The 10382-nt window shown below is 45.6% G+C and overlaps 1 protein-coding gene across 1 annotated transcript in view; it reads right to left on the bottom strand.

The window, feature by feature from the left end:
* Positions 1 to 5017: 5017 nt before the first annotated feature.
* The window catches only part of CMIP (c-Maf inducing protein), a 131273-nt gene continuing 125908 nt past the window's right edge, over positions 5018 to 10382 (bottom strand). Inside the window, exons 20-21 of the mRNA XM_058034309.1 lie at positions 9828 to 9898; positions 5018 to 6991 (exon numbers count right to left, since the gene is read on the bottom strand). Of these exons, the coding sequence (XP_057890292.1) occupies positions 6938 to 6991; positions 9828 to 9898 (125 nt within the window). The 3' untranslated portion in view covers positions 5018 to 6937. The remainder of the gene's footprint in view (positions 6992 to 9827; positions 9899 to 10382) is intronic.

Raw genomic sequence — 10382 nt, 5'->3', positions numbered from 1 at the left:
TCCAGGGATGTCCACCAGGTCACGTCATCTGGGGGTGTTGGGGAGCCCCTCACTGGCAGCAGTGGGATGGGGGGCTGCTTTTTGGAAACACCCATCAGGACCGTGCTCTGCCCTCTGTGCACTGCCCCACTTTCCCTGTCCTCATAAATCAGCTGCATTTCCAAGAAAGGTCACTTGGAAGCTCTCAAATATGAAGGAGGTGACCTGGGCACTTGGCACTCTGGGGTCCTGCAGCTCTCACTGTGCAGGAACACAAGGTCGCTGTCACAGGCACTAAGGCAGAACCACCACCACTCACTCTCCTGTCAGGAGGAGCCAGACAGACCCCCAAAAGAGGGAATTCCACATCTCCATGTAGCATGGGATCCTGTGTGAGCATCCCATGGCCACACACAGCTCTGGCTGCACAGTGCAGTTTTGCCCTCAGTGCTCGGGGAGGTTCCCCTGAGCTCTAAACCAAAAATCCCTCTGACAATGACACCCAGCACATTTTCTGAAGAGTTGTGAAGGAGCAGAACCTGGCATCTTTACCAGGCTTGAGCAAGAGGACCCAGCCCCCTGCCAGCCTCCATTCCAGGGATGGATTTCATCCCGTTAGCTACATCCACAATTCCCCCAGAGCCTCCTTTAATTTATCAGTTAATAGTGGACTGTTGCAGAAGTCTGGGTCAGACTGTTCCAGCCAAAAATACTCTTTACCAAGTTCACTGCAATGTTAAAACAAGAATTTCACCTCAGTGAGGGCAGGAGCAATGCTGTGTCTGAGCTCAGCTGTCCCTGCTGCCCCTCACACAGCCCTTGGCCTGAGTCACAGGGAGGTTTGTTCCAGCTGCAGCTAGGGTTTTTATAAAGTTCTGATTTATTTTTTTGTTACTACAATGGACAAATCCTGCCCCTACTCTAGGCCATGTGCACAGTAGAATCTCTTTTCCTTACCATGAAGGGTACCTTGATGGGCCCCATCCAGGCACAGGGATGTTCCCCCAGCCCTGCCACTGCTCATCCCATCTGTCAGGCCTGGAGAGAACCACATGGAAGGGAGACAGCTGGTAAAACAGAGTCAGAGAACATAAAACCCTGGTCAATAGACAGGTTTACAATACCTTTTCTCTTTCATAAACAACAATCAACCACAGATTGTGTGTTTCTAACATTATAGCCCAAACTGAAATTTGAAGTGTTCTTGATAAATGTGTTTTTGCAACCTTTAGGGATCACACTCTGCCCCTCTGCAGCAGTAAATAACAAACCCAGCCCCAAGATCATAAAGCACCTGGCAAATGAGTCACTAACATTAATTATCCTTAATGCCATCATAATAGGTAAAATATAGAAAGAAAAGTGTCCCTAAGCCAAGGTTTCAGTATTTCAATATAAGGAGGTACAGCACATACCAAAGAAAGCAGCAAGACTTCTATTAAAGTGAGACAGTCAGTGGGTCTCTGACCACATATTCAAAGCAAAGTTCACTTTTTAAAAGGACCTTTTCATAATTTAATGCAAAGGCAAGGATTTCATAGCAAAGGCTTATTTAAAAATGGGAGATTCTGGGTGGGAGAGCCTGCTATGATTTAAAAGTATCTCAGTATCTACTGTGAACAACTCAACTTCAAATGTATGCTGCATAAGAATTAAAGGATTAATGCTTGATATCCTATCCCAGCTGGAAGAAAAATTAACAAGAAACTGGTTACTATATCAACTGCCAGATCTGCAAAGCAAACTGGTGGATTTAGGTGCTGAGACCAATTTAATGGTCTGAACACAAACTGGGAGCTCTGTTCTACACAGAGCTCTCCTTGGATCTTTGTAGAGATTAGTAGGAAAAAGATATTTACATAACAAGGTTCATCCATGGCCAGCAGGTCTGTGAAGTTTGGGTATGTATGTATTTTAAATCTGATAGGGCCCACTGGAACATTAGAAAGGTATTACAGTACTTGTTCTAGCTGGCTGGTGAAAAACATGAAAGTGAGATTACCTGGGGGGAAAAAAAGCAGATATCAGGCTAGCAGGAAAAATACCAGCATGTTTGATGTTATTGGCAAAAAGGATATTCCAAGATCTGTTATTAATAAAAATGGCTAATCTCAAATACTCACTTAAGCTTTTCCCCGTCAATAGAAATGAAAATGGGAAAAAAATGCATTGTAACCTCTACTTAAAAGAAATATTTTGATATGTGTACTCCATTTAGTTGGAAAAACTCATTACAAATTCAAGAGGCAGCACTATTAGTGAGTGATGTGTTCTAATGGGCACAGCTGCTCTGTGTTACAGGGGCTGGGAGAGGTCAGCACTGCCCTTAGCAGCACTTACTGCCCTACTGCTTACAGATGCTTGTAAAGTTTCAAGGATTAAAAATCCTTGTACACATGAGAGAGGAGAGTACTGCTGCTCCCAGCCAGCAGGGCAGTGGAAATCCCAAAGAAGGGAACAGGCCCAGCTGCTGCTGTTTTCCAGAGCCAGCAGTGCTGGGTGGAGCTGGCATCCCTGCTTTGCTTTTAGCTCATCAGTATTTGATTCCTTTGCTGCATTTAGGGATTGCCAGTCCAGAGCCCAATTTATTCCCAAAATGACTTCACCTAAACAGAGGTTTGATGCTCTCTGGGAAGCATCAGGAGTGTCAGAGACACTTCTTGCACTCAGTGCTGGAGGCCTCAGAGACGGAGCCTCTCCAGGCCTTGGGAACCAGGCCAGGCCACGGCCCCAGGACAAGGCCCACCCGCTCTGGGGACAGATCAGGACCCTGAGGAAGGTGCAGATGAGCCCCAGGGACGCTGCAGATCCCCCACACCTGCCCAGTGCCACCATCTCCCACAACTCCCCAAGAGATCCCTCAGCCAGTACTGGGCAAGGAGCCTCAGGTCACCAGGGATGGGACTTGTGGATAACCCAGCCTCCACCTGGACCCCATTAACAAAACACCCCAAGCTCTTACCTGGGAAAAATCCCACCAGACAAAGCTTCAGCAGCTGTTTCAGCACTCCCCTACAAGCAAATCCATGCTGAATTCTCAGGATTTTAGGTATCTATTTCACTCTCTGAGCAACAAATAAGCTGAGCCCACACAGCCGGGAAACCGGAGGCAAAGGTACTTTGTGAGATTCATCTCTGTGTTTGAGCTTCTGAAACTCAAAAGGTAGCTGTGAGCAGTGGAAGCAGCAGTAGGAAGGCAGGACAACCACAGGCTTTTAATGAGGACAGGAGAAAATTGCTCCCAAAACTCAGCAGTGCTGAGGCTTTGTGCTCTTTGGACTTGCATCAGAGCTGCTGCACGAGTTCGGGTTGAAAGGCGAGAGCTGCGGGTCAGACCAGCCCCTGGCATTCCCAGTCCCTGGGAAGGAGGGCTGCAGGCACGTCCCAGATGGAACCAGGCAGCTTCTGAACAGCTCCATTATCAGCAAACAGCAGCTGGGCACAGGCAGGAAGGCATCATTATCCAGGGAAACCAGCAGCCAGCCACGAGGCCCAGTGCTCTGCTGCAAAAAGCTCAGGAAATGCAGAGTGCAAGCTCAGACACACCATCTCTGTTAGAGCACGTCTAATCCTCACCTGTAACCAACAGAGAGTCCTCACTAGGACACAATCCTGAGACAGCCTCACCAGGCTGCTCTGTCACTGCCACAGGCCTGACACCCAGGGAAGCTGCCTGGCACAGTGGTGACTCCAGCCAAGCCCCATTTCACTTAACTCCACTCTCACCACCTCCAATCTCACTTTGTTCAGCCTGCTGCCATGGCAGGGGGAGATTCTGCTGTTTCAGGAGTCAGGAGCAGGGAGGAAGCACAAAGAAGGAGTTCCTTGGAGGCTGCAGCAGAAGGAGGAGCAGGGCAGGTGTTGAAGGGGGATCTCACACACTCCCATTCCCTGCTCACTCCAGGTCACCCACGTAGCATCTCAGCAAAGCTCTGTGGCTTCTCCAGGACTGATAATCCAGGTGAGGCTGCAGAACCCAAACATTGTCACCACTTCCCCCAAAGGCAGCAAAGCCTGGGGAGATCAGGGATGGGTCATTGTCCACAGCAGGAAGAAAAGCTGTATCCAACATATGCCTTCATCTCACCAAGGCCTAAAGATCTCCTTCCTTGGGCCGTTTTTCAGTCCCTCACACAACATGCCAGGAATATTTCTGGCTCTTCTGGGTCCAGAAAGGTTTTGTGAAGTCCTTGCTGTTGCCAGGGTAGGACAGCCCATATGCAGTGGTGCCTGCTCATGGGGAAACACCCAAAAAGTCCAACAGACTCAGCTACAGCTGCCTGATTTCAGTGAAAGAAAAAAAAAATAAGGCAGGTTATTCTCTTTATCAAGGGCCATCCTGTGAGCACTTCTTAGCTTGGCTGGAAGCATGGTACAAACCCTTGTGTTTCTCCATGTCCTGAAGTCTCTTTTGTGGAACAGGACAGAAATACAGATAAAAGTGAGAGTACAGGAGCCAGGTAACACAGGTGATAAAGGCAGCTCTCAGAACACCTGCAGGAATTGGTTTCAAGTGGGGCTCATTTGTTTGAAAGCTGAAGCTCAGAGATGTGGAGCTCCAGCTGGGTCTCCTGCTGGCATCCAGCCCACACCCTGCAGGGCTTCATCCAGGACAGCAGGAGAACACAAACACAGCACATCCCTGCTTTTGGAGGCAACCTAAAATACATCTTAATGTACAAAAACCCCTCTCGAGCCTAGAGATGCCCCAGTGCTTCCCTCATTGCCTACATCAGGCGACAGTGCAAGAAACCCCCTCACCAATGCAGCTCTTTTGATGGCCACTGCAGGGACCCCTTAAGCCTTCCAAGGACTGGGGACAGTGCACAAAACAGGCCTGGGGAGGGATGCAAAACAGGACATACAGAGCTCAGCTGTTCTCCTCCTTCTCCATGGTGGTTCCTCGAGCCTGGGGAGGGGTGGCAAACACCCTGGCTGCCTGCTGGTCCCCTGCTCTGGAGCCTGCACCTCTCCCAGAGCATCCCCACATCACCGGCCAGCCAAAAGCTCCTTCAAGAAAACACAAAGCACGCAGCTAAAAGATATTCACTTACAGTTTATTTTTGCCTGAAATTATTTCACATCTCTTTGTACACAGCTACAGAACAGTAGTAGTAAACCATTGGTAAAAGCAACAGTGCTAAGGAAAATGTCGGCATATTTTTTCTTCTTTTTTTTTTCTTCTTCTTCTTCCTTCCCAGACTGCATCTTCATACAGTGTGGGATTTGAAGGGGGGGAAAAACCTGACACACTACATGAGTTAAGACTCAATTTCTGTTTCATTATTTAAAAAAAAGAAAAAAAAAGAGAAAAACAACATCATTTGGAATGGGGTTGTCTACATAGCAACAAACTTAAAAAAAAGAAAACAACAAAAAAACCTGAACAAAAAAGCTTGGCTTTCCACTGAATAAGATTAAATATATATATATATTTATATAAAAAATTACATTGGCTGTATGTGAAACCTTGAGGTGCTGAAGAATAAAATAAAAGTGTTAAACAGAGGAAAAAACTTTTTTGTTTTGTTTTCGTTTGATTTTTTTTTAAAATAAGCAGCTCTGTACAATGAAGGCTCATTATGAAAAAAAAAAGTCAACAGCATAGTTATAAAAGAAACCACAATTTTTAAAAAATCATCTTCTAAGCAACTGTGGAATTTGAAAAATGTAGCAGTCACATTTACAGACAGGTCAGAGCTATCGGATCAGCAACACCGCGATTTCCTCAGTCTCCCCAGAGGAACATGCAGAACAATGCGTGCACAGAACAGGGCAGGGAGGGGGCACAGGACAGGGGAGGGAATGAGGGGAGGGGAAAAAAAAAAACCAAACCAGAAAAAGCTGATGCACAAAGTGGAAGGAGAGCTTTTTTTCCTCATTTTGAAATATCGGACGTAAACAGAGAACAACGGAGGCAACTTGTAAAATCTGCAGTTTGCAAACACCCCATTGGCAAAAGAAACGCCTTGTCCCCATCTCCCGTGTTTAAATCTGGCATGGCTTAAAAGACTAAAGAAAATTTTCAGACTTTGGAAGGAATTGTGACTTTTATTAATCCCTGCACCCCCTTCCCCAACAACCACGCCCCCCTTGATAAAGATTTTCCTTCCTATTTGATAACATTTGAGGCATTTTGAAATCAAAAAGACAACGCGATGAATGTTGACAAAGAGGGAGTATAATACAGTTTGCATTACTAAAAGGCAATTCTTCAAGGAGGACATTTCCTTAAAAAAAATAATAATAACAACAAGACAGCAAACTAGTTTATACAGTACTATACGCAAAAAAAGGGTAAAAGAATTAACAATTCATAAATAAAAGACAGGTCCCAGACCTGTTATTTGTGAACCATTTTCTTAAATAGGTGCATTATGTAAATCTTATGTACAACAAAATTACTTTGCATAACAACTGCAAGGACATGAGGGGAGGTGAAAATCATATTGGTTTTGGTTTTCTTCTCTTGAGATTTTTGAAGTTTGATTTTCTGGAGCAAAACTGGTGAAACAGGAGTTCTGGCTGGCTGGGTGCCAGCCAAGGAAACCCAGGTAAGTAAGGACAAAGGAATATATTTTTTTTTCTCCACACGGCATAAAACACAAAGGCAAATAAAATCCACAAAGGTGTTTTTTTCCTCTTTATAATCCTCTTGCTGCTACAAAGTCCTTTTTTTGTTTGTTTGTTTGTTTCCTTCCTTTTCAATTTAAATTATGTTGATTCTGAAATCACAAAGCTGAAAGAATCCAATGGGGTCCAGGCTTGCCCCATCCTCCCAACACACACAACTCCACTCTGCTACCCCACAACCACAACTCCTGCCACCAAGTCCCCAGACTCACTGCTCTACAGGAATTGGCCAAAAGTTATTTTCAGGTTTGTTTTAATCTGTCTGTTTTAAAAATCTTTTCCTTCTCACAAGAAGCAAAAGAGAAGAGTGGGAGGCAGGGAGAGTTCACCAGGCTTCGGTGTAGCGGACGTCCACCTCCTTTAGGTTGGGGAGTTTAGCCTGTGAGGAAGGAAAGGTCAGAATTAACAATGGGTTCAGGGCTCAGGTAAAAAGTCCTGTCAAATCTCTTGTGTGGGATCATTCCCTGTGCTTATCTAACAGAGCAGTGGTATCCAAATCTGGAGGAGGAATAGAGAAGGGAGGGGTGAAAGAACTTCCTGGGGAAGGAGAGCACCTTGCCTCACTGTTGTTGGTGATGATTGTGAAAAACCTTGTGTCCTGTGACTTTTTGTGAGACAGCAAGCCTGGGACCTGTGCAGCTCTGAATACTGTACTTGTATTTTGAATGTGGGCTCCCAAAAGAGGATGAAAGCACCTCCTCCTCTTGGCTAGGAAAGCACAGAGCCCCACTGGTGGTGAGGAAGACAGGCAGCCCAGGAGAGGTAAAGGGCAGACACAGCTCCCCGGCCTGGGAGCTCCTGTGTGGAAACAACCCCTGGACTTACTCAATTCAGAGGTCATATCCAAATCTGGAGGAGGGCTAAAGGGACAAAGCACCTCCCAGCAAACTGGGAGGGTTGATCTGTCAACCACCAACTGCAGGAAGAGGCGTGACACCCTGGGCCCAGTGCTGAGCTCAGCAGTGAGCTGGATGTGGGTGTGGCAAAGGAACAGGATGCCCAGCCCTTACAGACACATGGAATTAAGTCCCACCTGATCTAAAACCCATTCACCAGCCACCAGGTCCAGATCAAACCCCCATCTTCATTTTTTTATGCAAATGCTTAGCAAAATGTGTCTGTCCAACTTTCGCCATGAAGGCAGCGCACTCCATCTGCATCAGAGAGAGACACGTTCCTCCTTCAGCCTCCACAATGCTGATTTTACCCTCCATGTACTAACACAACTCATGGAACATTAGCAACTTTTGGTGTCTTTGTGGTCTCCCTTCCACAACTCCACTGCTTTTGGCCGTATCATGCCTGGATCACCCCACACAAGGCACACAGGGATCAGCTGTTTGTTCCTACTCATCGATCCCCTTTCCATGCTCCCTGACCGTAACTGCATGGCTAATTCTCTCAAAACAAATAAACACATTTAATTAGGCCAGGGCATAATTGAGGACTTGGAAGTTTCTAGGAGTCATTATTACCTCACTCCTTGATTTATGTGCGCGCGTATTTTGATAAGAGCTATTCATAATCCTACAGACACTGCCAGCAAATAATTTTTCAGTTAGGCAATAATGACTTCAGTAGTGGGTGTTTATTTATTGTCTGGTTCAGCCTGCCTGGTACATATGTGGGTGTCTGTGTGTGTGCAAGCGTGTTTAGTGGGCTGGGGGATGGAGCTGAGAGGAAATGTCATCACTGGCTTGTGCCCCAAATGCTCTGGCAGACCAATGTGAGAAGAAGGAAAGATCTGTATCAAAAATAGGTTCTTTGAAGTCTGAGCTGCTCTTAACAAACCTACAACCATGTGCCCCAGGGAGAGAAACTACAACCTTTGAACACACACAGAGCCCTAAAATAATGGCCACCAAGATAAATTTCAATGAAAGAGGTGAAAGGGGAAAAAGTGATGCCTGCCTGTTTTGTCAGCTTTCTGAATTCTCTGCAATCATCAGGACTTTGCTCACAGGCAGTTTTGCTGTTTGCCCTGTCAAGTCACTTTCTTTTGTGGCTGCTAAGGACTATTAAAGCCATACCAGAGCAGAGGGAACCAGTTAGGAAAATATGAGTTTCAGTAAGAAGTGAGTGGCAAGGGGGCTCAGAAGCAGGGGTGGGACCAGGGGAGCCTTTCATGGATGCAATTTCACAGCCCTGGGCCAAATACAGCATTGACCTTGATTGTTTGTAAATGCCTGGGGCCTGATACAAGCTCCATTGTGTGAACCCATCTGCAAGCCAGCTGTTAATTCCAAGGACTTCTTTGCATATACAATTGTGATACAAATTTTTAAAATTTGATCTTGAAAACTCCATGCAAGCAGCATTGCAGCTGAGTCCCTGGGGGAGCCCTGGCTCAACAGCCAGAACCAAAGATAGATGTTTGCAGTGAATTTTGAAAGCAGAGCAGTTACAGGACTTGCTTCAAGTTCCAAACTCAACCCAAGGTTGTGACCTTTTAAGTAAACGTGGCCCAATCTGTTTCAACATCTAAGACAAGCAAATGTCAAGTTTCATCTTGAGTCCTTGGGTCTCTAAGGTAAGATTTTGGGAGGTGCAGCTCACACACCATCAGAATGAAAGCAAAGTCCACGTGAAGTCATGAAAGCCAACACATCTCAGGCAAGCTCTGTAACCACCTGGGGCTGCCATCCTGGTTCTTTACACCATTTTACACCATTTTGTGGTTATAAACTCACAGCAAAACCAGACATTACATGCCAAATTTCAGAACTGGGCATCTGTGCAGACATTTCTGCTCAGAGCCCATTTCCAGTCCTAGAGGTGTCAAGATAAATTTGCATCTTCCTTGATGCTTTCAGTTCTCACTTGGCTTTCCAAATCAAAGCTGGACAATACTGTTCACCCAAGTTAGTTTGGTCCTGTTAATAGTACAGGATATGGTGTGCACTAGATTGTACCTGTCTCTGTATCCTCATCAGAAACAATCAATTTATGAAACTTTTACTGATAAAGCCTTTACTGTTGATAGCACAGGTGAAAACATTGAGCTGCTGATTCTATCTCATACTTCTCCATTCAGTATATTAAATGTTTCCTGGGTCCAGCAACCTCACAATGCTGCTTTCAATCATTATATCCACAAAATAACCCACTTCACCCTCTTCAGATAACTTTCATGCTACCCACTCCACAGGGTCATTTCTCCCTACATCTCTTGCTACAGACACTTCTCATCTTTAGAGGATGCAATTCACAAATACCTTGAGATCTTCGTAGGTATCCGCTGAAAGTTTGGTGCTGTTCATATTTAAACTACACAGGCTCTTCATGGCTGAAACAGAAAACACACATATATTTATGATCATGCTGCATTTTCTTAAAATATCATGCTTGCAGTAGGCCAAAGCATAAACAAGACATGACTATGTGCAGCACTCCCAGGAAAAAGCTGAATAGCATAAAATATAGAAATACAAATGGATAAACAGCTGTTTGGGCCCTCATCCAGGAAAAAGTCCCTATTTAGGAAGGGCCATTAAGCATATGCTTAAGACTGCTGACTTCAAAGGAGTTCAGTCAACTTCTCATAATCGGTTTCCTGCACATTATTCTGAATAGTGCCCGTTCTCACTGCTCTGCATGGGCTCACAGGGGCCATGCTGATCTGGCAGTCCTCCCTCTCCTCCCCCCATTCCCATTTTAGGCTCCAGTACTTAGCAGAATAGTTTCCTAAGATGAGCCATAACTACTGGCCTGTCTGGCACGTCTGCGTAGGATCAAGCCTATTAAAGCAGCCCTCCAAACCCAGCAGAGAG

This window comes from Melospiza georgiana, chromosome 14, assembly GCF_028018845.1.
Source record: "Melospiza georgiana isolate bMelGeo1 chromosome 14, bMelGeo1.pri, whole genome shotgun sequence".
In the NCBI taxonomy this organism is placed as follows: domain Eukaryota; kingdom Metazoa; phylum Chordata; class Aves; order Passeriformes; family Passerellidae; genus Melospiza; species Melospiza georgiana.
Note: the sequence above shows the minus strand (reverse complement) of the source record. Positions and strands in the feature narration are given on the sequence as shown.